Genomic DNA, 27,202 nt, shown 5'->3' with positions numbered 1-27,202 from the left:
TGGAAAAACTTTAGTTTTATTGCATGAAGCTAACAAAACAAATGCTCCATGACTGTGGAAACAGAAGCTCACCTAAAAGCACAGCCTAAAATGTATGTTAACAAAATAAGGAAAACACATTTTTATCAGCTCCGAGTGTGATTATTTAATCTCCCTTTCATCTAATTATTCAATCCTAACTAAGCAAGGAGTTAAATTATAGTTAATATGTAATCTTCAATTAAAAAAACTGTTACTACCATCTAATCACTTCATTCAAAGTGTGGGGCAAAAACACCTTTAAATCTCCATGGACTAACCCTGAAGACAACAGTGCATCCCACACAAGCTGCACATTCTATACTCACAAGTAGATGGCGCCATTGTAGATGTAATATACTCAGAACAGAAACCAGCGAAAGGAAAGTTTAAACCAAAAGCTTCCCCAGTGGTGGTATTTATTGAATGTACATTCATAACCATTTGACTCAAATAAAAAAGGACACACTTGAGAACAGTTTAAACATTCATGGTACAGACAACAAAGACTAACACAGCATTGTCCTTTTTCTTCATCGAATGAATAACCCTGCTTACTGACCCTGACTTAAAAGCTAAATAAAAAATACCCTCCCACCTCGGAAGTGAAAAGATTGAACACTTACAGTATGTGTACTTGAGTGTTTCAGTGTATAAAATAAAAAATAGAAAACCATTGCACAGATATAAAATACTTGAAAATATATACAGCATATATATCACAAACTTTTTTTTTTTTTTTTTACCTTCAGGACTTGTGAGGTTAACTTTAAATCCTCTTTCTCACGTCAGATCAGGAATAAACACATTCTAAGATTAGATGTGACTTTTCCCATAAACATTTTAGCTGCTGATGTGTTATAAAAGCAGTAGTTAATTTGGTGTTTTTCTCAGTGTCCAGACTTTGTGGTTTTCTTCCCGCTCAGCTGTAACGACTGCTGCGACTGTGACTTCTGCGCCTCGAAGAACTGCGACTGGAGGAGTGATACGACCTGCAAATAAATACCAGAATTACTATTAAAACATTTTATTATTATTTTTATTATTATTAGGTTTTTTTTGGGCTTGAATTAGACTGAACTGTAAATATGTCTTTGTGTTAACATTAAGCATAGTGGGGAAAAGGTTAGGGTTAAAAGGCTGGTCATGTTTGTCTGTTGGAGTTCAGCAGTGAACAGTGTCTTACCGGGATCGCCGGTCCGAGCTCCTGTAGCTGTCGCTTCGTCGGCGGCCTCGTCTCCTGCTCACGCTTCGACTCCGGCTTGAATAGCTGTCGTAGGAGTCTGATCTGCAGAAACATACAGCCGGGTGACAACAGATAGACTTTGTGGGGACATGGATCAAAAGCTGATTTGAACAGCAAATCAATTTACAGGGGAAAAAACAGTTACTGTTTCTCTTGTCCCTGCACAGTGAAAAAGACTGATTGGATGTTTCTGCTTCATGCAATAACAAATCAATACACAATCGATGCCTGCAGATACGGTTTCTGGGGAGAACATACAATGAATGAATCTGCTGATAATTTTCTGGGTATTGAGGTGATCTTCTATTCCACAACATGTCACTGAGTGATGAATAATAATCAAACACTGACGAGACAATGAACAGATTTTCTCGTCAGAAAAGCCTTAAAAACTGAATTTAGTTGCTTTTCCTCTTTAATTTGTTTGAAGGGTAAATGATCAAAGTCCATGATCAGTTGATGTAATCATTATTTCTTATCGTTTTGGCACTTCAACTCTCCACAAAGAAGAAGCCTTTTCTTCTGAGAGAAACAGTCGTGTATTCATCCGTTTTCATGGACCATGTAGCATCATGCACCTCATCCCGAATTAAACCGTCATGCAGACGTCTTGTCGTTTCGATCTGAACGCAGCTGTAGCACTAATGTGTCAGCGTGCGAGTTAAGGGAGGTACTCAGAGAGCACTAACATGGAACAAATACAAATATCAGTGTCAAACCTAGATCTCCGACGGCGGGTATAAGAGCGACTTCTGGAGTGACTCCTACTGTGCGTCCGGCTAAAAAAAAAAGGAAGGAAGAAAAACAGACATGCGAGTCCTTCATGACTGAGTGATACTGTGAAAAGTGTTGAAACATTTACAGTTATTTTTCTTGTGGAACTATCAAACAAAGAGAGAAACTTCCAGCCTGAAAGTTTCATCCTTTGGGTCGCCGAACATACTCCCCCCTGTACGATCCATTAGCTGCACTAGATTGTAAAACCAGTGTTTCAGGGTCTACTGTACCTGTGACTCCTGTAACTTTGATATGTGCTGCTACGAGAGTGCGACCGTCCTCTTCTGTGTCTCCTGCGACTTCTGCTGCGGCTCCTGACGGAGAATGACACCGGTTAACCAAAGAACGACACATTCCAAGGAGATCATCCAGCATTGAGACACATTGATCCCTTTAGCTCTTCATGTAATCAAACGGTCTCACCTGGAGGACGAGTAGCTGGAGCTGCGGGATCGACTCCTGGACCGGCTGTAGGAGTGGGACCAGCCTCTGGAGCGGGACCTGTGGCTGGACACCGAGCGAGACTTCCTGGACGTGGACCTGGATTTCTTCTTCTTCTTCTTCTTCGCCGGGGATCTCGTGTGCGACGCCCCTCTCGTCTTTCCTTCAGAGGCAGATCCGTCCTCGCTGGAGCTCTCCTGGTTCCTCGGCCGCTGATTGAGCCGCGCGGTTTTCCGGACCTCGTCGAACAACGATCCGGGTCTGACGCGGCTCTTGCTCTTGATCTCCATTCTCACTCCCTCTGCTTTGGCCGTCTCTTGAAGCTGGACGTTTCTCGCGGTGACAGGTTGCAGGTTGGCGTTCTGAAGAGCTGACATTCCTTTCAAAGGTTTCCATTTGAAGTTGATTACCGGTTTATCTGTGGATCCTTCTTCTTGGAGTCCAAACACTGTCGTCGAGTTCACAGAAAGCTCCTCTTTGCTTTGAGGTAAAACCAGATCTACAGACCTTGAGGTCGATTTGAAAGCATCATTATGATGATCCCGTGTGACTGGAGGTTCTTCAATATCCACCTCATGCTCTGGGGTACAAATGTCCATATCCACTAATAACTCTTGCTCTTTGACGTTGGCTAAATAGGCAGCGTTCCTGTTGGACGACTGAAGATGAGCTTCAGCGTGTTTTGGGTTTTTGTTGCTACTTTCTTTACCTCTCTGTGACTCCCTTTCTTCTTCTCTGACAGGAGTCTTGTTCACAGAGCTTACATTTTGGTTCTCAATCTTACCCTCTCCCCCAGGTTTCTCTTTAGCGACTCTTCCGGGACTGCGCTTCTCTCGTTTCGACTCGTCGTCTTCGTCCTCCTCTCCAAACTCCAACGGCGGCTGCCAGTGAAAGGTCTCTTTGAGCTTCTGGTGTTTCCTTTTCGATCTCTTCCCTTTACTGTGGTGCGATTTGCTTTTGTTTTCACTTTTTCGCTTGCGTTTGTGTTTACGTTTGGCTTTCTTCTTGCTCTTGTGTCTCTCCGGCTCCTTCTCGGGACTTTGCTCCGATTTGACGGCGGCAGTCGCCGTCGTCGCCGTCGCCTCCGACGTCTTCTTGGAGGTCTCGTCTTCCGATTCCGAACTCGCCTCGCCTTCTTCTTTGTCCGATATCGCCAGCGTTCTCGCGGGTATATTTTCAGAATCGCTTTCCGAGTTCCATCCAGTAAGAGAAGACAACTTTTTGTCAAGAGTTGCACTGGACTGCGCTGCCTGTTTCTGCTTTTTCGACAGGGTGGCGCTGTTGCTTTGGCTCACTTTATCACTGTCACTGTCCCATTCAGACTTGCTGTTAAAGCCGTCCGCTGCCACTGAGCTGTAATGTCTCGTGTCTCGATCCTGACAGCTGCCAGTTCTCCTGATATCCCAGTCCTGCTCCTCCTTCTCTGATCCGGACCGAGCCTCTTTACTACTTGCGAGTGAAATGTACTTGTCTAAGTTTTTTATCCTCCTCACTGTCCTGTAGTAATCTTTCCATTCCTTGCTTAGCAGATTCTTCTGACTGCTTCGGGATTTCTGGGAGTTTTCCGAGTCTGATCTGCTGTAGGTTGAAGACCTCGACCTGGATCTGGACCTGCTGTAACTTCTGCTCCGTGAGCGGCTGTAGGACTTGCTCCTGGACGATCTGCTTTTGGAGCGCAAAGCAGGTATGCGTGCTTTGTCACTTTCAGACTCAGCTGGCAGACACTTGGGTGTAGACGTTTTCTCTGGGACGCTATCAGCTTTTTGTCCGGCTGAGGAGAAGCTACTTGGAGCTGCTTTAGCTTTGATGTCCTGGATCTGGATGTATGACGGCTTCCAAGGCTTTTGACCTGGTTTCCAGCGAGAAGGCGGAGGACTGTCGCTCAGAGGGATCACAGGGATGCTCTCGGGAGCCGGGGCAGGCGGGAGTCTGGGGACAGTCAGGGCTTTGCCATCTGAGAGCTTCTCAGGAACGTGCATCAAGGCGTCAGCTTTAGGCTTGTTGGCTTTCCGCTTTCTTGGCGATCTGGATGAACTCCTCTTTCTGGATGAAGATCTTGATCTGTACCTGGATCTCGATCTCGACCGAGAATAGGAGCGACACCTGGATCGAGACAGACTCTTGCTTCTAGATCTCGAAAGGCTTCTGGATCTTGAATAAGACCTGGATCTTCTTCTCGATCTGGACCGACTGGATGTGTAGGATCTGGAGTAGGATCTGGAGTCCCTGGAAGATCGCGAAGACCGCCTTGGTCTCCTCGGTGATGTATGATGCTGATTGGAGGAGGAGCGGGAGGGGGAGCGGGATCTTCTGGACTTTCTCTCCAAGGACGCAGACCTCTCTCCCTCCGACAGATACTTCTCCTCAGGTCTGTTCTTGGAGCTTTTCTTCTTGCTCTGTTTCCGTTTTTTGGCCTTCTTCTTGTGCTTGGATTTCTTTTTCTCTTTCTTCTGTTTACGGTGCGGGCTGGACCTCTCCGAGCTGCCTGCTAAGGATTGTTCTGCTGACCGGGACCACACAGAGTCGCTTCTGTCGTCCCATCTGCAAGAAAATTCCAAGTGATTCCATCTTGTTTAAGACAGAAGATACAACAAACCAAAAACATGCACCTTTAGCTGTTTTCACACATTGGTTCAGCCCAACTTCCTGCGGCATATTTACCCCTGAGCTGGAAGGAGAAAGTCACGGCTTGTGTTCACACAGCTCAACCATGACGGTTCGGGAGTTTTGTGCATGTGTGAAAACAGCTTTATTGGGTAATAAAAGTCAAGGATTATAGCCGTACTTGTCTCCTTTGCTCCATCTTTCAACGCTCGGCGGATGATAAACTTTGGTTCTCTTCATCTCTTCCTTCCAGTGTGGCGGAGTCTCACTGCTTCCACGTTCCTCCAACGACACAGAGCGCGACTTTGACCTTGTGGGGGTGTGATATCTCTGCAAAGAGGATGTACAGAAATAGACACTGTCACTCTCACTAAAGCTGGTGAAACTGATTTACAATCACTTGTGCTTCCTAAATGGACAGGTTGAAATCCCTGAAGTTGAAGTGAAGTGGAAGTGTTCCTTTAATTCTTTAAGCAGTGTCTACTACTCAAAAAAAACAACAAACATCTGAACACCACGTCTGAGATGTAAAGTGAGGCGAACTCGCCATTGTCCCTCTGCCTTTGATCTTCCGTCCCGACTTGGAGACGGCTGGTTTCTGGTCGGCTGAAAGAGGCGTTTCTTCTTTCTCAACTCTTTAATAAAAAAAATTAAAAAAAAGTCAATCAAAAGTCAAAGCAAACATCCACAGTCATGATTTAGACGAGGAAAGCTAAAACAAACATAAGAATGAAGGCCAATTTCAAAACTGACATCTGTGTCTTATCTTCCTGAGGCGGCATGTCCCGTCGCAGCAGGAAGCGGTTCTCTGGCACCGGGGGAATTTCCTCCGGTCGGACGACGGGCTTCTCTCTCTTTCCGCTGCGCTCCTTCTCTCCGTCCGCTTCATTCTCTCCGTCCAGCGTCGCTCTGTCCACAGGACTGTGACAGCGTCATCATACAACACATGCAAAACAATATTTTGTTATGCAAAGACGAAATCCTTTGCTCACGCAGGAATCGTGTTCGCTCCTATATTCCTACTTGGGATCGTGGCGCTCAAACTACAGCAGGGACAGGTGAGTGAGTGTTAGATAGATAGATAGATTAGAAAAGTACCTTTGTGCTGAGTGCAGAGCAACACTTTTCTTCCTCTTCTTTGACTCCCTCCTTTTCTTTTTGGGCCGTTTACTTCCATGTTTTTTGTTCTTAAGTTGACTGTTCTTCTCATCTGATTCACTCTCAGTTTGCTCTGAAGACGAGAGCGCGGAGGTGGAGTCGAGGGAATTTTGGGATGACTCAGCAGAATGGGAGCGTCGTTTCCTCTTGCCTTCAAGAACTAAAATCAGTAACACAACAGCATGCATGGTCATAAAAATACAAATATAGCTTTGTTCCCGCAAAAAAAAAAAAGAAAAAAAAAAGAGCAATCATTTATTAAACGACTCGTACATTAAGAGTTATTTTCAGGGCACGAAACCGACGTGGGCTTTTTGTGTGCTTCTTCTCGGTACGTTGGAGGCCATGAAAGCAGGCCTGGCAGACGCCAACATAACTCCGCAGAGATCACTTGCTGATCCTCATTAAACAGAAGATCATGTTACACGCCCCACATGAATGCCAGTGTGTGTGTGTGTGTGTGTGTGTGTGTGTGTGGTGGGGGGGGGCTGGCACCAGAATGCCAACCTTTTACAGCAGGAACACAAAACACGACCCAGTTTCAATCTCAGGCAACAAACTTGACTTCAAACAGGAGAGAAGAAGAGGCTACTGAAGTGATTTGGAAAAAGATAACTGGAATGAATACATCTACAATCATTGGGTTTACATTTGACATAAAGCATGCCAGATATTCAATTCTCACTCCTTTGGCTTGGTGGCATAATAAATCAAATCCATGAAAGTCTGCATGTATTCTGTATACAAATCCTATTCAAAGAGTAAAACCCACAGCACATTGATCTGACTATAGAGATCCATCTCTGTACTAAGTAAATCCAGACACTTGACCAGAGGCAGAAAACAGTCCCCCAACAAAACCCCAGAGTACTCCTGTTGAAGAAGCATTTGACCTTTTCGTCAGCAAGATGACATCTGAAAGAAATGGGAACTTAAAGACGGAGGAGACGTGTCACTGAGCTTACCATCATTAGCAGACTTTGTGAAAAGTTGCCCGCAGTCCATCACTCTCACGTCTGCGTAGGGTCTGCTGGCCGAGTCGGCCTTCAGCCCCTCGATCTTCTTAATCACTTCGAAGCCCGAGATGATAAGACCGAAGACCACGTGGACTCTGAACAGAGACGATTGATGACCATTACAAAGAAGCAAGCTGAATTAAAGATGAGCTTTCTTTCTTCAAAGTGCCTGAAAACAGACTAGTCCCAATGAAGGAGTCCCACACAAATACATAAATTGTTATTGGGACATGCACTTGCACACGATGTGAAAGAGTACAATCGAGCCTTCTATTATCGAGAAATCTCAGAGTGTTAGTGATGAATCGGACCAAAATTAAATGAAAATAAGCCACAAAGTGAGTAAAGGCACAAACACGACATTCATTTATTTTTCCTCTCTTTTTTTTTTTTTTTTTTTGTTTTTTTTTTTGAGTCTGTCTCGTAAACTAAGCGACCCTTCATAATCACCACAATCCTGGTGCAGGCCAACAGGGGAATGAAGAGGAAAGGAAAACTGTGCAGAACTTTGCCTCGTGCGAGTGCGCCCCCCCCCCTTTTTTTTTTTCACTAAAAACTAAATACAAGTTCTCACCGCCTTTGAGAAATCCTGGAAACAAGTTTGTTTGATAACAGTTCAAATCGCGTACATCAGAGACGCGTACATTCATGCTAGACGTTGAACATGTTTTAAAACTTCTGCAGGCGCCAAAGAAGAACTACAGTTTACCCATCAAGATGAGGCGCCATCTTTGTCGTGCTGTTTGTGGAAAGTCCAGCAAAGAAGCCAGGGGAGGTGGACCGATGGCGGGGACATGTACAAAAAAAAAAAAGGAGGATGAGAGAAAGAGTGAGAATAAGTAAGTCACTTGAACATCCTGTGAATGCTACTGTACCTAATCAAAAACACGGGCCAGCTTCTGTTTCATGACATTAGATTTCAAATCAATCTAGAAAAACTTCTAATTCTGGTTGATAAAAATAGGCAGGCATGACAGCAGGTCAGGAAGAAACATTTGAATCATAGAAGCTCAGCCTGTTTACATTCCCTCCCTAAAGTTAGAAGTATTTACACAGAAAACATCTACTTTATGGTGACAGCCTGTCATTGTGATTACCAACGTCTACAAAGTCAAATAAGACGTGTGACTTTCTGTGAATGTTATCCAAACTATCCAAAGTACTCTAGAACTAGAAAATGATGAAAGCAGTCAGGAGAGAGAGAGAGAGAGAGCCTTGGAGAGACTTTACCTTGGAGGAGCAGGATGCTAGAGTTTCTGTAAAATGTTACACAAAAACGGCAAGAGAAGAAATGTAACACATTGTAGGTTAAAAAAAAAGAAAAAAGAAAAAAGAATGAATCCATGTTTTTTTTCTGCACGTTAGAATCTAACTGCACACACACAGCGGTGACATGTCATTGATTAGTTAAACTCCATAGTTTTAGAAAAAAAAAAGGGGAAGGGTGCGCGATCGTTCGACAACAATCCAATCAACCTTTCCGTTTTCAGGTAAAGTGAAGTGTCGATGCTTTCATCACTGAGTGACTCACATGAAAAACTGGGAGCCGTTGGTGTCCTTCCCTCGGTTGGCCATCGACAGCAGGAAGGGTCTGTCGTGTTTGAGAGTGAAGTTCTCGTCTGTCAACATCAGAAAGAGAAGGATGGGAGTCTTGGAGCATGTTCTTGTAAACTTGAAAGCGGAAATATTCAGGGGACAGCAAGTCAAAGGGGATAAAAAAATAAATAATGGTGATTTATAAAAAAAAAAAAAAAAACCTAATCATTGCCTCCCCATCCACTCATTCCGTAATGGCACTGATTTGTGGTTTACTAGGATTCTTTTCTGAAGTACAAAACGTGTTTCAGCCCAGAAACTAAAACTCTACGTCACTATCACCATGTTCCAAAGTATAGAGTCATGGTTTGAATCTATCTGGATGTTCAGTTCGAGGCGTAGATTTGAAACCTGCTTCATTACTGAATGAAGTAAAAAGCCAAACACGTCGAATGCTTCGGATATTTGGTGCGCAAATGATGTGTACTTTTAACGGAGGAAGAATGGACTGGAAACATGCTCTAAAATAAAGTAAACAAATATAAGCCATTGTTATCATCAGGCTTTCTAAAAAAAAAAGAAAAAAAAATTAAGTTGGAAACACAAAATCTAAAAGTGCTTCCAAATTTTCAAATCAAGGAGCAGAGTGCCAAAGTGCTGCTCTTAACAAGTCTTCTGTTGAGCACATGAGCCTGCAGCCTGCAGCCTGCACCTGACTTGGTGTCATGGACGTCATGTGGTTATAAATACCTCCAAACAGAAAAAAGTAACACGGGCAGCTCAAGGCTCTGGGGCTCGAAACAGTGAAGCTGTTTGTATAGAAAAAGCTGTAACAGGCCTGTCACGACTAATCTGCACCATTGCAAACATTCGCACTGGGTTTTGTTTTGTTTTGTTTTTAGAGGAAGGTGGTGGAGACAATGTTGACATTGTGTTACTGAACTGTGTACATCTCTTACCTTCTCATTTTGCAAAAGACCACTCTATAAATAAAAGAATATGTTGAAAATTTTAGGCAGGAAGATTGTAGCTTTCAATAAAGAGAATGCCTACTCTCCATGCTGATTTGACAAAGCCTTCTACTCGTTATTAAATAGAAGATAGCACTACACAATGGAAAAGTGAAGGTCAACAGTCATATGTAGGAACATTCACAAGGAGCCATTGTTAACATTAGATTGACATGCAAAACATTTAACATGCAGAAGTCGTTACTTTGCTCTCTCGACTGACATTTAGAAGACAACAAAATATTGACTTTCTATTGGTTAGTTTGAAAGTCCAAATTACCTTCAAAGTAGCCACCATATATGGACTCTCCTCCCCTTCCATTTCCTGCAGAGATTAACGGAGTTCATTAGCATCGTAAGAAAAGAAAAAAAGAAAAAAATAATACATATATATATATATATATATATATAAAATAAATAACTCTAAACACTCCTTTGAAGAGTTTCAGAAATAAGCAGATGTTGCTCCCACGTTCAGACAACAGTGGAGTGTCTGCATTTTGTCCACGAAACACCCACGTCAAAGTCAACACAACAAAGCAACCCTCTGTGGAGCATAAGTGCTCGCTTCCTTTCCCCTGTGATTTCATGACGAAGAGATGACTCTAAACCATGACTGTATGATATGGAAACAAATGTTGGACACTAGTTTGATTTACATCACTGAGTGCTTTATGATTAAACCATGAGAGGAATTGATATGGATGCATTTAAATGTTGAATGTCACTGGAAAATGGTGATTGGTGTATTTGTATACACCTGGAGGACTCCATTTGTAGGCCGGTCCAGCACTGCAGCATTTAGTGCTCTGTTATTAACATATGATTCTTGATGTTACAACACCAACAGGCAAACAAGTCTATTCATCCATCCAGGGGAAGTTTGTTTGGAGCAGCTGGTACATAAAAAAAACAGAGTAACTGATTCATTCTCAAACAAACGTCGTGGCTGCGTTTTCTTTACAAAATGAAAGAGTGTTGACACAAGCAGATTTAGCTACAGGTCATTCAACCACCTTGATGAAACGTGTACATTTCGGATCCTCTGTCAGATTTACCTTCAGTGAAGTCGCCACCCTGGATCATAAAGTTCTTTACAACTCTGTGAAATGTGGAGCCTTTGTAGCACAGCTTTTTCCCTGTGATTTTGCCCGTTCCTTTTTCCCCTGCAACGACAGACAGGACGGTGCGTGAGCCCTCAAACACACAACACGTTCAACAGACGGCCAACCGTGTCAAGTGCATTTGAGTGTACCAGAGGCCTTAAGGTGTGAAGTGAGCCGTGACACGTTGCCACGGGATTTATTCTAAACAAGGGAATGAAACCACATGTGGAGAACTTTGAATAAAGCGCATGCCTTTATCCAGGTATCCTGTTGTTAGTGCGCCGACACATTTCATTAAGAAGTTTTACCACCAGAGTGAAGCAGAAACTTTCCTACAGTAAGAGGAGCCTGAGAGAAGTTTTTTTATTTTTGTGTGTTGAGGTTAGTGTGCTTTCAGAGGTCTGGCTGTTCTAATCACATGCTTACGTTGCTACTCTTATAGTATTTTTGATTCCTTTTGTTTCAGTATTGTTCCACTGGTTTGTTTGTTGTTTAATGGTGGTGACTAAGCCCCTCCTAATAAGGACACAGAAGTGACATTAAGAAAAGCCACAGCAAACTGTTCAGTCACACGGTGTGTCACTGAGAAGTGTTGTGTCTGTGTGTCCAGGAAAAGGAACGGACTTACGAGGTACGGACGGCTGAAAAATGAGACGCGGGATCGATCTGCTCGCAGATTTACGGCTATCTTTAGTCAAACCGACCCTCCTTCAGTACACCATGTACTTCTCTGTTGGATGACGTGTCGAGGCAGAGGGACCAGGACCCCCTCCGTCCAACCAAGGGAGTCCATCTGTCATCGGACAATTTACACACGCTCCTTTCCTCAACATATCAAATGACCGGAGACGAGCGTCCAGAGTGAGACGAGGGCAGCCTCGTTTTCTTATTCATGATCGTCGGCTCGTCATGAAGAACTGCTGACAGGCGCCAGATTAGAAGAGAGCGACACAAGCTTGAAGAAGTTATCGACGAGCTCAATCACATCACGACCAGTTTCAAACGGGTGACACGGATCACCACAGCGCACGCCGGTTTCATGAAACGCACTCACACTAGTGACTTCATTATCTTGGGTGATCGGTAGATGTCGAACAAAGGATGGCTGTGGGATTTTCGAGCGATTACTCACCAGTGCACAGAGAGAGGAAGTTCTTGCATGTCTTGGGACAAACATCGGAAAAAAGTTGGAAGACTATGCGTCCAACTAGAAAACACAAGAAGAGAACAAAGTGAACTGCTTAGCTTCGTAGCTCCTACAAGTGAGGACAGTCCCAGGAGGATACCGGGAGATTAACATGCTGCTAACAAGGGGCAATAACATCAGCAGGCCATGGAGACATGGAGAGGTAGAACACTGCAAACATCAGCATATTTTTAATGGTGAGGCTGAGGCATTAGAGAAACGTTCCCGTAGCTCAGAGCTAACCTGAAAGCTCTCTGATGAGCGGGATGAAGGTTGGTTTGTTCCTCCTTCTCGACAGTAAACATGACTTACTTTTTTTTTTTTTTTTTTTTTTAAATAGCCTGCAGCTGCTGAACTGCTCCTCCTGTCTTTACATTTACATCGTGTGCACTTAGCTCCAGCTCCTTTGGTAAACACAGCTAATAGCGACCCAAGATTAGGCTTCAACCAAACTCTGAAACACTTACAGAAATCACCTTTTCTACATCATTTTAATGATACTAGTTCAAAGTAGTCATGTATAAATATCACCCTCTTCTGTTTACCTGTAAACTGGTGTTAAATTCTCTTACCTGGCTCCCGGTTAAGCTCCACATCAAAGTAGCACTGAGGGCGCTCTTTCACCCCCATAGTGATCAGAGTGGAGTTGACCTAAAATGTACAGATTAAAGAAGTGCTATTAACAATGATCATGCTCCCTCCTCTTAAAGAGTCACGTTCAGGTTGTCTTCTGTCAGCTGTCAGAAGACTTATTCAGCAGAGTGTGTTGGGGAAACAATGTGGGGAAACTAACAGACTGCAAGGGAGGTAGGAAGGAGGAGAAGAAGAAAGGGGAGGGGAGAGAGCGATGGGAGGGGAGAGAGGGAGAAGACCTGCTGTAATGCAAATCGAAGCACTGCTTCCTCGCAGTACATTTTTGGACTTAGACTTTCTTTATTGTCATTCAAATTCAAACTCTGCAGTGCAGATAAGAACGTCATTTCGTTGTAGTGCAGGATAAAAAAGCAGCATCAAGTATTTACATAAGGAATATTGTATAGTAAGATAAAAATAGATATTTAAAAAAAATCTGTGTGTGAAATTTGTATACAGATAAATATATTGTCTTTTTTTTGTAACTCCACTTCAGCATGTTCACTGAGTTCTGTGTGTGATGGTTTACAGACACTGATATGTCACACAACCAAGGCAGAGTCAGAGTAGGCAGAACTTTATCTTCAAGGTACATACTGGCCTGTTGTTCTGAACGATGTTTAGTACAGCCAAATCAAAGACTAGTTCACCCTGAAGCAAGAAGGTTTATTATTGAGGAATAATATGGATCAAGCAATCTAATCCGGATCCTTAATTTCATGTAATGTAATATTTAAAAAAAAGTTGTTCATATTTTGTTATTATTCTTATTTTTTCTTCATTATTATTACGAGTTGTTGTTATTCCTTCACGTGTTCAAAATAAAACAATAAAAAAATGAAAATCATATATTACACCAGGTAAATCATTTTTCAACTCAAAGACAAGACATGTATTGTACAGCCTCACCCTCGTCGTTTTCTCACCACATTTTCTGAGGATTGCATGGTCAGATTTTAAAAACTTCTCTGTTAACTGTAAACATTAATAACCCACTTTAACTTCAGAAGTATGTAGAGCCAAAGGGTTTAATACATCTTCACGGCTGCACGCCTCAAGTGCTACCTGACATGCATGCATGCATGTCACTCAAAGGAAGTCAATATAAATTAAATGAATCATGAATGTTGTCAATCTAAACAGATGGGTGCTGATGTTTCACTTTGATTAAATTAACACAATCCTACGAATGGCCTGCAATAACTATATTAGCTGGCATGGGTGAATATATCCACCCAGGCGTTAAAGGTGCTGTCTAAATCAAACAAAGAAAAGTTCGGGTCATAATTGATCAATAAGAGGAAAATAAACAATCAGAGGCCTCTGTGTAACAACAGCGAGCTACGTACGTTTATGTTAGCGCAGGCGAGCTAACAGCTAGCTCCCATTCGACTTATTTCAGCCACAATAACAACTCACAATGAAGGCAGACAGTTTGTTCAACATTACAAATAAAAATAATTACCTAAGTGCAGTAGCTAGCTGGACAAAAAGCTAGTCACTGGCGGCCCGACAGGTAGCATGCGCTAAACTCACTTTTTGATGAAGGGGTTGAAGCCAGCGCTGCAAAGTAGTATTTTGTCCCTTTCGAGTTTCCGTAGCAGATTTGTTGTGGTTTTGTGTTCATCAGGAAGAAGCCTTCAAGTTAGCTCGGTGGCTAAATTCTAGTGCGACTTTATTCGCATTCAATATCACAAAGAAATAACTGTGAGTCTTTGTATAATCGCGGGGAGTTAAAAGCACCAAACTGAAGTCATGACGTGCATCTGAAGCTGCGGATGACTGGATGCATGATTTATATTTCTGATATCATGGTGTGAGCTAGCTAACAAATAGTGTTTAAGTACCAAGCTGCAGCATGACATCCGTGATAATGAGGTAAGTTATCCACTACTCCTAGTCTAAATGACCCTCCACTTTAATACTGTTGTTTTTGTTGTTGTTATTGAGACTTAACTAGGCAGAAGAATAAAATCAACACAGTTACTAACGTTCAAATATCCTGTGTACACATGGTTAAACTGATGGTGCTATAACTAACAACAACAAGGCTTATATGTTCAGTTTCTGTCACTATTAAAGTTTTATTTATATTGTACATGCTGTAGGATGCATTATAAAAAAAGAAATTACTGATTTTAATTACCTTAAAGTTGCATCAACACCAGAATAAAACGGTTTAATTTTATTTATTTTTTAAGTGACACGTTTCATAATAGTATGATGAATTTCAGAGCTCTTGTACTTTACAAGTCTGAGTACCGTACAGTGTATTTAATAAACTGGCATCTGAATGTATTTCTGTATAAGTGAACCAAGCGGTGCATGTAATAATAACACAATGATTTTGGATGTACATTGTTTGTGTTTTAACAAATCAAGACATTTACATTTTTTATTTTGCCTCATAAAGATTTTTTTTGTACTGATAAAAATGAATTGATAATTGAAGAAGAAAAATATTGTCTGATGATGCACCTTACCACAGCATTACCAATAATATGATCTTTCTCTTGAACCCATGTAGGCATTGTGTTCTTCATGGACCCAGTGGATCATGTCTCTGATCCTGTTTGCCTTTGTGGTTCGAGTCAGGGATGGACTGCCCCTGTCGGCCTCCACAGACTTTGAACACAACCGGGAGCTCCAGGAGAGGAAACAGCAGCTCAGGACCATCAGTAAGGCACTGCCCTGTTTCCCTGACAGAGGGAGCATCAAGGGCCAGGAGCTCCACATATAGTAAGGATTGTGTTCTCTGCCACAGTGCCTATCTGTAGACACTCAGAGTGTGGTTGCTTTTTTTCTTTTCTTTTTTTTTTATGGCTGAAACCAAACAGAACATTGTCCATGTGATCACAGGGGCGTGCATGTCCCATTACGCCAGGCGGTTTGTTGACTAAACACCTTTTCTTCTGTCACCTGTTCAGCTTCGTCTGTTCGGAGGGTGTTTCCTACATGACCGTGTGCCACTGCAGCCTTCCTGTTGCTAAGGCCTTCTGCTTCCTGGAAGACCTGCGATGGGAGTTCACAGCGTGCTTCAATAGCACTGCTGTTACCTTGGCAGCCCGGCCGTATCCATTTTTAGAATTTGGTGAGTTTAGTGAGATATTAACATGCAGATTCACTGATGATTAATGACACTTCAGAAGATGTTGGTTTGAATAACAATCATGCTTCTTGAATATAAACCACAGCTTCCCTGTTTTCTTAACACTAAATAGTATCACTCTGGAGTTTTTCGTAATACTAAAACATGTTAATGTTACCCTGGATGAAAATGCACAGATGGCACCATTCAGAAGCTGAAGCAGCAGTACAACCAAAGTGGGGGTCCGGCCCTTGAGGTGACATTGGCAGAGGTCCAAGAGGATCTGAGGATCAAACCACCACAAGTAATTAACTTAGAGGAAGTGGATCTCACTAACGGCATTGCAAACGGGCATATCGATCAAGGTCCTGGATCAGGTAAGACTGCTGAACATGGAAGTTATACCGTATCGCAAATAAAATACACTTTCACTGTGATATTTGTTCCTTTTTTTGTTCTTGATGATTTTTATGATGACACACTATTTGTATAGATGTGTCTGTGTTTTGTTATAGTTACCGACTATATCTATATTCTGTCTGTTTTGTCAAGCAGGTCAGACTGTAAGACTTGAACCTGTGACGGCAGCGGGCATCCTCTCTCTGGTCCTGAATATCATGTGTGCATCTTTAAACATAATTCGAGGTGTTCACTTGATCGAGTATACATTCCAGGTATGACCAGAGTCCTATCCCAACTTGTTCAAAAATGTGTAGCAAGACTATGTGTTTGTTGTGTATTTTCTTTTGGTTTTGGGTGTGGTGCCTCGACTAGGCACTATGTGGAGCCTGAGTGTTGGCCCTGTTTTAAGGAAGGCTCCAGGTGGGGAGGATGATAGAATGGAAGCAAACAGTTTTTCTACCATGTCAGTCTGTGATCACGTCAAAAGTGGATTCATTTGTTTTATTTAGTAGACGTAGGGGTTCGTCTGAAATATATTTTTTGATAATAAATGGATAGAAATATCCAAATTACATCAACGGACTGGTTTAATTTCTTAGAGCTGAGCAAAACAGCGTCCACATTCATCAAGTGACTTTTCTAAATAATATTGAATTTGTTAAATTTTTTATTTTTTATTTTTTTAAGTAGTTTTCATGCAGCACAGCCTTCTCACCTCATATAACAAAGTCATTTTCTGTATGTGTGGTCGGGGATTTTAGTTCTGAAAAACTTTCACAATGACCGTCTCGTGTCTCTGTTTGATTCTCTGGATGCAGGACGATTATGACGGTGTTTGGAATGTTGTTGCGTTTCTTCTGGCGTTTGTCTGCTGCGTGTTTCAGGTAAACCAGCCTCAAATTTTCAAAGCACAGCTGGTCACTCATGCTTTAAGAGACATTTGTTGAGCTCCTTTTTTTCACCCTCTTCTCTGCGTCCACAGTGCCACCTCTATCTGTTCCACTCATCTCGAAAGAAGCCCAAGTCCTTCACTCTGTTGAGTATCATCGTTCTATGCAACCTCTACCTGTTTGGCCTGAGGAACGCCTGGCAGCTGATCTTTCACATTTCAGTCGCCTCACTCTCCACCTTCCTCATCCTCACCCGTAAACTACAGGACCGATCCAGTGACTGTGGGGTCTGAGGAGACGAGGACTCTGGGTAGTGTTGCTCCTCTCACGGCTTGTTGTGTTTCCAGTGTTAATGCAGGTGAGAACATTGATTCTCCGACGAAATGAAATTCTCATGAACTTTGTGCCATCATGGGGTTTTCTGATGAAGAGTTAGACTGTCATAAATACAGTATGTATTTGCACTTTGTTAACATTGTTTGTGGATGCAGTGAGATTTCTCACTGGATCCTTTAAATAATCTTCTCTTAAAATGTGGAGACCAACAGGGAAGCTTAAAGGAGATGTCTGTGTTAGAAACATGATGTCAATCTCAGTCAGTGTGACCGCTCCCAAAACCTTTTTGAAAAAAAAAAAATGAAAAAAAAAAAAGGACTTTTTATTCGCCCTTAATTTTTAGAGAAACAATAATTCTGTCACAGCCATAACTTTTGTATCGCTTCATGCTTAGGGTTTTGTAATTAAGATGCATTTCTGCTCACTGTCTGCTCTTTTTGCAGCCACAGGCCATGTATTATATTTCCACTTCAAGTGCAAGGTAACAGTTATTGTAACGGTAATGCAGCATTGATCAAACTGAACAGTGGAAAAAAAGGCAAACACAGCTACAGACTAGAGCCCGACCGATTTAATCAGACAGCCGATAATATCAGCCGATATTAGCTTATCCAGAGACTCTCTGTATTGACTTATTGATATTATGCAATGACTATTACTGTCATTCACTAGTAAGTCTTTTTCTGGCTGTTACCAGCAGAGTGTGCTATACGGATTACAGCGTGCTTGATCACCATCTTGTACATTAAACTGTATATCTTTACAAGTTTTTGATAACTGTATTTGAGGGATCAACACAATAATTGTGTTTCTCTTAATCTGTCCGTCTCTACAGAACATAGATGTATAAAAAAGAATACCGGCTGATATGTTAGTCACTGATTTTTTTCGGCATTAATACCTTCGGATCGGTCGGATCTTGCTACAGACTGGCAGGATGCCCTTCCCAGCCTGGTGGCCATATGATACTTTAATTATTTAGAGTAGTTTGAAATCTTTGGCTGGCAAATAAAGTGGACAATGTTGCTGCTTTGAATTGTACATAGAATAGTAAAAACGTAATGCAGAGGTGGCTTGTTTCATGCCATACTGTGTTGACTTACAGATACACCGGAAAGTGCTCGGCTAGTCTTTGCAAAGGTGCACGTGTAAGGGCTCAGTTATTTCAATCACATTGAGGGAAATAATAGTCAGGTTAGGTATCATCTGAGTGCATATTTTACATTAGTTTCGAGGTGCATCAAATCAACTCTAATTTTAAACCCATTTCTTTTGTATAAAAAAGGTAAATGCTGAAGGTTGGTCCGGTTCAGGTTTTTCTCCTGACTCAGCTTTGTTAAAATGAACGCTTTGGGGAAAAAATGAAAGCACTCATTTCATGGTAAATGTTGTACTGCACTAAGACAGAGGTTAAATTATTTTTTTGTGGGGAAAATTGTTCTTGAATGTGTCGGGCATATCAGGTTCAGTTAGAACAATATTTATTTTGTGGTTTATGTTAATTTGGTTCTTTTTGTCTCTTTCATTGGGGTTTAAATATTACTCTGTATATTTTGTCCTCAGATTGTTCTTAACAAAGAAATAATGTGGTCATAGTCTGTGTTTGAAGGTAGAACACAAAACTGTAGTGCTGCTAAATGAATAAGTTAGCTTTAAGTCTTCTTTTAGCTGAATTAGTTTAATTTGTGATTTATTATTTTTTTTGCACTGACGTTGGTTAAGTAAGGAAAGTCTGTTTTTCGAAAATGTTTTTCAGTTTTAAAGGACTGAATCCCAAAGTCATTTACTGTAGTAATAAGTGCTTTCCGCATTAACTAGTTAATCAAAATGAATGAAGGTCTGAAATTCATGCATTTATTTTTAAACGCGATTAATCGCATGCTATTTTGTCCCTTTAGCCTCACTGTAGATCAACCTGTGTAGCGTCTCCCTGTTGTCACAGTGATGGAAAATAATATCACTGTTGCATCTTTGAGTGCCTCATTTCACTTTAAAATCTCCAAGAACCCTCAGTTGAGTCAAAAGTATTATCCACCTAACATTTCTCTATTTTACAGTTCCTTTGAATTGTTTTCATTATATTTTTGATCAGTGACAAGTTTCTTTTCTGCTGATAAGTTGTAATTGTCTATCTGACAGAAGATCCTTACTTGATTTCAAAATAAAAAGCTGGGTTGAATTCAAATACTAAGTGAGGTACTCTCAGCTTAAGACAGTAACAAATAATTGAATTTGAAAACGTGATTGATCACAATTAAAGATTAAAGTTAAATCCCATTTGTAAAATGTAATCAGTTGACAGCCCCAGTAGTCATGTATTTGTATATTAAAGTCACTTTTAGCTTGTAGTTTACAAAGTGTAAGGACACTGATCTTTGCACTTGACAAATATAATGTAATTTAGCTGCATCAAAGATAGATTGGCTTAGGTTGTGCTGTATATACTCTGTTAAAGTAACCAGCCTTGTTGTGCTGTGTGTTAGCACACGACAGAGGAGTAAACTCACTTCATGAGCTTTTCTTCTACAGGGTCGACTTACATCGTCAGACATTTTGAATACAATCAGTAAACAAGTATTTTCTGTCAGACGTTGGTGATGCTCGTATATTTTTGATACTGAGGACAAACTCACTTATTTACACTGTTCACCACAGGTTGTTGACCAAGTCGATTGTACAATAATGTTGCCAGTAACGGGCTGAAAGTGTAGAACCAAATATTATGGAGGATATTTGAGATGACAAATGAAGGATAATTACGTTTATGTGCAGGTTTAGAAAACGCAGGAGAAATAAAGTGTACAATTGAGACATGATTAATAGGACATGTTAAATACAGAACAAAGTGGGCATCTTTTATTTGTTATCTTGTGAGTCTTGCATAAGGATGATTGGGTGATTGTTTTTTTTTGTATGTGTAACCCTTGATGTGACAATGAGAGGTTGAGAAATAATATCATTCATTGGAACTGCCAAATACACTGGAGATTGCAGGGCTTTAATTTATCTTCTTGGTGGTGAAACTGACATTTCATTAATAAATATTGTCTCTTTTTTGCATATGGATTCTTTGACTGGTTTTTATTGATCATCGTTCCAAAAATGAACATGAAACAGTGTCAGAAAATAACATATATATATATAACATATAATAAAACATAGCCGACCTTGAGTTCAAAACGAACAGTTATAGGTGCGTTTATCAAACGTACCACTAGGTGGAGCTCTTTCACAAGATTACAACCTTCTTATGAGTTTCTGTCAGTGTCAACAGAGAAGGTTGCTCTCGTTAAAGGCTGATTGATTTAACAATATCTTAGTAATTTGCCTAATCCATAGACTGTAAATCACTTTCTGTTTTACACTCTGGCCTCATATTAGAGAAGAAAATATCCTGTAACTTGTCCTGTAAACAAACCCAAACACAGGAGGTGAGAATAAGGTACAGATCTTGTTCATTTCATTGAGCAGCCCACTTTAGCTTTCTGAAAAGAGTCCACTTACCCCCCTGTACCTGCTGACCCGCTTTTACATCGATCAAGGTTTAAACAGCTGGAGTGATGACTTCTAGTCAGAGTTCACTTCAATGAAGGAAACATTTCAACCTCTTATTTGACCATTTGTGAGAGTGTCAACCAATCACATTTTGAGAATCACTTTCAGAATTAATATTTACAGGTGTTTTAAGCTTTAATGCATTTTTACAAAAGAAATAATTTGAAACCGAACAAATCTCATGTCAGTGAGAGGAAGGTTGAGAAATTGTAAAAACGTTATGCTTGCATTAAAATAATATAATTTTTTTTATGATATTCAAAAAGGACATATCGAGATGAAAAGTGAATTTCCTGTACCTACCCGTCATCAATAAGGTTAATGACTTGTGCATCAAAAACTTGGCCTGCCCTATCATACATTAAAGAAGTCTTGTGATATTTGTGATGCTGCCGTCATAGTTTACAGCACCACTCGTGTGTTTCTCAGATCTTTATGGCTTACAGTTACGGTTAAAGGACTAAACCTGCATGGAGGCTAATGGATCACATCAATTGAGTATAAGGAACTATGGAGTTTGAGAAGCCACAATGAAGAAAAAAAATCACATCAGAGATTTCTTGAAAGAAGATGTTATTTTAATAAAGTTGTTAAAGACCCGAGTCACAATAAATGAAAATAAGTTGTAATTTGACATGGGTAAAAAATCATATGAAATACTATCAGAATAAAAAAATCTATTCTCTTGTAAGCCCATTTTATTTTGAAGGGAAATATCAGGCTCAGTCAGTCACCTTCACTTAGAGGAGGAATGTGGAGCATCTTGAAATGCTACCATATTGTCATAAGTATCAGGACTCAATATCACAAACATTTAATTTATCAAAAAATTACACATTTATTCTATTGAGACATTATTTTTGTCATCAGATTGTTAATCTCAATACTAAAAGGCACTTATTTCTGGGGGGTTTCTGCTTATCCAGGGATTTGCAAGTGTCTCAGTCAAAACATTTATAAAGGCTTTACAGCATGGATCCCAATGATAGGAAGATTCAGTTTTAATCCTCTTCATATCGATTGAGAAGTAGTTTTAGAGGAATATGCATTGGCCTTTCGTGGCATTTAACCTCAGCGTATATTGCTCACTCACTGCAGTTTCCTATTGATATGCTTCAGTTTAATGTCCAGAGACACCCATAAGACTCAGCTTACATTTTTGATCACAGACAGAGACGTGGTTGATTAATTAGCTGTAATTAACTGTATAGCTCTCTGAATGTTTGTCAGCTTTTTCCTGCAGATCAAGAAAGGACATTTTTGGTTGCAGCCAATAAACGAGTACAACAAGCTCCAAGTAGCATTAAAGATCCACGGTGCCCTTAGCTGAGCTACAGTTCATCTTAATTAAAGCATCAGCCTCAGTGATTCTCATTTGCAGGGATTAACCTCTTTTATCCTGATTGGCAGAAGCTTCTGCAGATGAGAAGCTGGCCTCTATCCCTGAACAAATAGGCTTAACAGCATGGGTGGTCCTGCTCAAATGTTTATGGCTCACATTTCTATCGCTCGCAGGCTAGTGTGTCCTTTGCTCTTACAAGTATACGAAACAGAAGCACTGCTTCTATTACTCATGCAAACGTCTTGTAACCTCTGGGTAGCAAAAAAAACAACACAAAGAAAATGAATTTCACGGGTGATTTAATACTGTGTCTGCTACCATTTTTTTTGTATGTTTTAAAAAAAGATAATGACATGACACATACTCTTATTCCTGCTATTAGTCACTGACAGACAGCTGCTCACAGGCTTGATTCTGCCTTCATATCAATCACATATTTGTAATAAAATAAATAGCTAGTTTTTGTCTTTCTTTTAAGTGTTGCTGAGTAAGAAATTAAAGCTTAATGTCTGACAGTTCTAATAAAAAATCTACATAAGAGGTCAAGCCCAGATCAGAGAAACACACCCAGATGTCACGTAGTACAAAAACAATCAAACATGTGGTATGTGTCCCTTGCCCGTCTACACACACTCCAATTATGAAAGGAGCATTTTTGCCTGACCCACTTTTCGGAAAATGTTAGCTTAAAAAGGACGTAGAGAGATTTTCCCTACATGACATCACAAAGGGCAGTAGCCACTCCCCCAAGTGGGTGGCACTCCCACAGCTAGTTGTTTATTCCGCTCTCTGCAAAGTCTATCTTCTCACTAGATTATATGTGACTTTATTTTCCTACAAGGTTTTCGGGCATGTGTCAAAAAAGGTTTGGTACAAATGTGTTCACCCTGACTGTGGCTGTACAACATTCCTAAAAAGCAACTAAGCTTTTCTCTGATATTTAAATATCATGGCAGGACTTTCTCCCCAAGATTGTATTAAATTACTCTGAGCTGTCCTATATTCAATCAAGGTGAGTCACTCTGGCACCCACTCTGATCTATTTAATCTTGTCTCAGACTTGCTGGCAGCCCACACTTTAAAATGTCCATAAATAAATGTCCATAAATTTTGCTTGCATCATTCATCTCTTTTCTCCAAGGTCTAGAGTTTACCAATATCTCTGTGGAGGTCTCTTGGTATTACAAATTTGAGATTAATAACCAAAAAAGTTCAAAAAAGTTTGCGTACCATTTTTTTATTTGCACGTCATTGCATACCATCACACATCACATCGTCACGTAGGCTATACCCAGCATTCACTTATGGTCACTGCAATAAAGTTGTTGCTTCTGTGTATAATCTAATGACATCATCTAGTTAGGGACTTTAAGCTCTGTTTTGGTCTCCACCATTATTACACTCTATACCTCCAAAGAGTTCCAAAGCTGATTGATACACTGGTAGAAAGGAAGTTGAATTACAGTCAGGAGGACTTTCTTTTAGGGGGGAATAAAACTGTTATAACCACTAAACCTCCACTCGTCTGAATTGTGCTCTTTTAACATTTATAGAGTATTTTTAAAAGCATGTCAGAAGTTATGGAAAAGCTTTCAAATGAACAATATGCTACAAATATAATGTGTGGAATCTCCTTTCGACCTTGGGGTGATACAGCATGTTATTATGACGTGCGTTGCCGCCCTCTTGGCCAGTTCATCCTTGTGAAAGAGATCTTAATCTCAAAGGGTTAATAATTACCTGGTTAAATAAAGGTTAAATAATAATTTAAAAAAACAATCAACATCCCTTACTCTTATTAGGATGTTCAGCAGTTCATAGATTCAGTCTTTGGTTTAGGAGTATTCAGCAAGCAGAGAACATCAAAGACAATTCAAATGACTTTAAGCAAAATTACAAAACAGAGGAACACATTTTCTTGCTTCAGGAGACTTTAATTGTAAAGCCTTGAAAATGTAAATCGTTCATTTTATAAACGTAATGTTCCTAGTTGGCACAGTAGAAGAAAAACACTCACAGAAAGAAACAAATCCAAATTATACACTGCAAGTCATTTAGGGGCAATACTGCATGAAAAGTCTAAAACGCTAAACATTTAATCCAGACAACTTTTTACCCACGTTGGTGCGTGATGTTTGAAAGTAAACTTTAATATCCTTAAAGAAAATACATTATTCAGTGATATATTTCTTTTTTATACTGTACATCCAATTATTCCCCACTCAGTGAACACAGAGATAGTCTGAAATTGACTCTGCTATCAGTCTAACAGTAACTCTCCCTTCAACAGCTATCTATGATGCTGCAAGCTCCAGAATGAAAATATTAGTGAGAGAGACAAACGGATGAAAGCAAAGTCAAGCGTATTTTCAGAAGCCTGTCCACCATCTTAATTTTCTGACTTAGTCATGCTTTTAAACATTCATTCATTCATTCATTGAAGTCCAGTGGAATTATTTCACTTTGAGCTTTAGTCAGTGTCGACATTTAATGTGTAGTCTATCTCAAAGATAGAATAGGTCTCTAAAGCTGTAGCTATATGCACTTGGACTTTGAAAGGTATTTAATAATGTACATGTTCATTTTTTGCACAGACACATTTTTTCTGTCATTATTGCTATTTGATTGATAAAAGATTCAGTTTGCATAACTATTCAGGCAGTGAGTCTTCACAGTGTCCCCTGTAGTCAGTGATGGAAAAAGTTCAATGCTGCTACATCTTTGTTTATCCATAAAAGCTCTTTTTTTGTACTTTTGAAACTCTGGGGCCACTACATGAATAACTAAAAAACACTCACACAAAAACAACCACCACAGGAAAATGAGTGAATTAAATAGATGGATGTAAACTTAAGGCTTTTGTAGCTGTCAATCAATCAACCAATTTTCATTTACAGAGCCAAACCATCAAAAAAAGATCTCAAGGCACTCCACAAAACAGCGGGTCTAGACCTGATATACTATTTAGAGACACACAAAATGTGTACTCTATGATCAAGCACTTGGCAATTTTAGCAATAAAAAAAAACTTCCTTTCTAGTCCCAAGCTTGAGCAGAGCTAGACTAAAAGGTGTGCAGTCATCGCTTTGGGCATCGTTAGAGGCTAAAGTGTGGGAAAGAGGGATAGTCAGAAATAGAGAGACAATAAGGATAAAGATAAACAAACTGAGAGACTAACAGACAGTTGATTTTTGCACATTTAGTTGTAACAACAGATAGGAAAAGGTTTCATTTTAAGGCTAATAAACAATCACTGCTCTTGCATACTACCAGCTTCAGACATGAAGCAAGACTTCTCCCAGTCAAACCAGCCAAGACCTAATACAATGTAGTCACTTCACCCAGTCCAGGCGGCACTTTGTAATCTCAGCATGCCTCATATTTTCCCACCAACTGAATTATGTATTCATGTCAAAAGTAAGATCAAGCATCCTGTCATTGTGTAAATGCACTCGAACAATTTCCCCGGGCTTGTTTACATCCTGGTTAGACATGAATCAAAGAGCATGCCGTTACTTTCTTCTATAGTCTGTGTTGGAGATGACAGATCACTTAAATGCTGATTGTAAGTGCGTACATTAGAGGAATGGCGCTCAAATGAGGTGTGTTGTGCATCAATCACGACTGAGCGTACGAAAACCAGACGAAAGCGCTGCGCAGCGACAATGCACCATTAAGAGCGAGGAACTTTAGTAAAAATAACATCTCTTTGAAGCTACTTTCACTCATTTTTCTCTTTTTTTGTATTCATCGGGCAACAGAGGGCCTAGGTGAATTAAACTGAAAACACAGTCAACACCCATCAAGTTGTTCAATTTAAATCACATTTAAAACCAGTGGGATTTTGAATGTACAGTGGGTTATTTTAAATCCCAGTGACATTCTATCATAGTAAATACTCTTTTAATACTGCACCATATAGCACAAAGTCTTTCTATATTCTTTGGTTGGGGGTCTTTAAGTCCATGCCTCTCCTGTTCTTACAACCAGCGCTACAGTTTTCATGAAATTCAAGGTAATATAGTTTTTTATATATATATTCTCTGTTTAATGCAAATGTAAAGATAAAAGCTGATTCGGATATATCCCAGCTAACCAATCTTCTCTTTCCCTCTCCTAAGTGAAGTTTTAACTGAACAGGTACGGGAGAAAATCCAACCCACACTTGTTTGCTCAATGTTTCTCTTTTTTTAAACTTTTATTTATCATATAAAAATGTAGCTGGTGTTATAAATATTGAAAGATGCCTTTCGGAAATTAACCTTTTACATTTTAAAATTCCAAGGATCTAAGATTGACTCTGAATCTTCTCTGCATCTACCTGCAGTTTTTCTTCTTCTAACAGTCCGTTAAGTTATGTTTTTTTGTTATTTCATGTCAATTATATTATTTATGGTTTATTGTGTTACTTACCCTTGTCTCTGTGTTTCAGATCCTCCTCCTGTGTTCACCTTGTGTGTCAACCCCGCCCTAATTACCTGCACCTATGTCCTGTCACTCCTGATTACCCTCACCTGCGTCTCGTGGTCCCTGATTGTCTTCCCTACTTAAACCTCATGTTTCCTCCCTTGTGTTGCCAGTTCATAGTGTTTCCTCAGTGTACCTAGGCCTAGCGGTTTCTCTTGTCTGACCTCGTTATGACCTTGCCTGTCCCCCGTTTACGACCTAGCCTGCTCCTTGGAATTGTTTGCCTGCCGTGTTTGACCTCTGCCTGTTTTTGGATTCCGCCCTCGTCTGCTCCTTTGGTTTTGTCGTTTTTTGATCTCCCGTGTACCGAACCTATTTTTGTAATAAAGGAATGTTTTTTGGATTCACCCTATCTGAGTCTGCGTGTACCTCCATACTCCTGTCCTTGTGT

At 40.4% G+C, this 27,202-nt stretch overlaps 2 protein-coding genes and 1 long non-coding RNA gene across 7 annotated transcripts; 1 reads left to right on the top strand and 2 right to left on the bottom strand.

The window, feature by feature from the left end:
- Window positions 1–420: 420 nt before the first annotated feature.
- On the bottom strand, window positions 421–14,582 carry nktr (natural killer cell triggering receptor). 4 transcript variants are annotated; one of them, XM_079361526.1, is made up of 17 exons: window positions 14,268–14,582; window positions 12,671–12,749; window positions 12,045–12,119; window positions 10,865–10,972; window positions 10,087–10,131; window positions 8,792–8,879; window positions 7,970–7,999; window positions 7,210–7,355; window positions 6,185–6,404; window positions 5,840–6,007; window positions 5,634–5,721; window positions 5,268–5,416; window positions 2,465–5,023; window positions 2,272–2,355; window positions 1,984–2,043; window positions 1,205–1,306; window positions 421–1,010 (listed from the first exon to the last, which is right to left on the bottom strand). In XM_079361526.1, the coding sequence occupies exons 2-17, from the start codon at window positions 12,726–12,728 to the stop codon at window positions 941–943; spliced, it is 4,050 nt and encodes a 1,349-aa protein (XP_079217652.1). In that variant the 5' UTR covers window positions 12,729–12,749; window positions 14,268–14,582; the 3' UTR covers window positions 421–940. The 4 variants fall into 4 exon arrangements, with proteins under 4 accessions (XP_079217652.1, XP_079217651.1, XP_079217653.1 ...); XM_079361525.1 differs by having other exon boundaries at window positions 14,197–14,322; XM_079361527.1 differs by lacking the exons at window positions 10,865–10,972; window positions 12,045–12,119; window positions 12,671–12,749; window positions 14,268–14,582 and adding an exon at window positions 9,756–9,779 and having other exon boundaries at window positions 10,087–10,137.
- Window positions 14,487–20,507, top strand: sec22c (SEC22 homolog C, vesicle trafficking protein). Of its 2 annotated transcripts, none has more exons than XM_079361532.1 (7): window positions 14,487–14,609; window positions 15,259–15,470; window positions 15,659–15,822; window positions 16,017–16,196; window positions 16,375–16,493; window positions 17,040–17,105; window positions 17,204–20,507. In XM_079361532.1, the coding sequence occupies exons 2-7, from the start codon at window positions 15,289–15,291 to the stop codon at window positions 17,402–17,404; spliced, it is 912 nt and encodes a 303-aa protein (XP_079217658.1). In that variant the 5' UTR covers window positions 14,487–14,609; window positions 15,259–15,288; the 3' UTR covers window positions 17,405–20,507. The 2 variants fall into 2 exon arrangements, with proteins under 2 accessions (XP_079217658.1, XP_079217657.1); XM_079361531.1 differs by having other exon boundaries at window positions 16,372–16,493.
- On the bottom strand, window positions 15,655–27,134 carry LOC306835107. The gene is made up of 3 exons (XR_013780583.1): window positions 26,758–27,134; window positions 15,998–16,102; window positions 15,655–15,743 (listed from the first exon to the last, which is right to left on the bottom strand). It is a non-coding gene; the product is annotated as an uncharacterized lncRNA (long non-coding RNA).
- Between the last annotated feature and the right edge of the window lie 68 nt (window positions 27,135–27,202).

Source organism: Symphodus melops, assembly GCF_947650265.1.
Source record: "Symphodus melops genome assembly, chromosome: 14".
In the NCBI taxonomy this organism is placed as follows: domain Eukaryota; kingdom Metazoa; phylum Chordata; class Actinopteri; order Labriformes; family Labridae; genus Symphodus; species Symphodus melops.
This window is presented reverse-complemented; position numbering and strand designations above follow the sequence as displayed.

Bases quoted from the DNA above. Each gene is read 5' to 3' on its own strand.
- nktr (XM_079361526.1), bottom strand. From the start codon at position 12,728: ATGGGGGTGAAAGAGCGCCCTCAGTGCTACTTTGATGTGGAGCTTAAC. The intron at 10,973-12,044 runs GTGAGTAATCGC...CTGTCGTTGCAG, and splicing joins CTTCCTCTCTCTGTGCACTG to GGGAAAAAGGAACGGGCAAA. The intron at 8,880-10,086 runs GTAATTTGGACT...TGATGTTGACAG, and splicing joins ATATGGTGGCTACTTTGAAG to ACGAGAACTTCACTCTCAAA.
- sec22c (XM_079361531.1), top strand. From the start codon at position 15,289: ATGTCTCTGATCCTGTTTGCCTTTGTGGTTCGAGTCAGGGATGGACTG. The intron at 15,471-15,658 runs GTAAGGATTGTG...TCACCTGTTCAG, and splicing joins GGCCAGGAGCTCCACATATA to CTTCGTCTGTTCGGAGGGTG. The intron at 16,494-17,039 runs GTATGACCAGAG...CTCTGGATGCAG, and splicing joins TGATCGAGTATACATTCCAG to GACGATTATGACGGTGTTTG.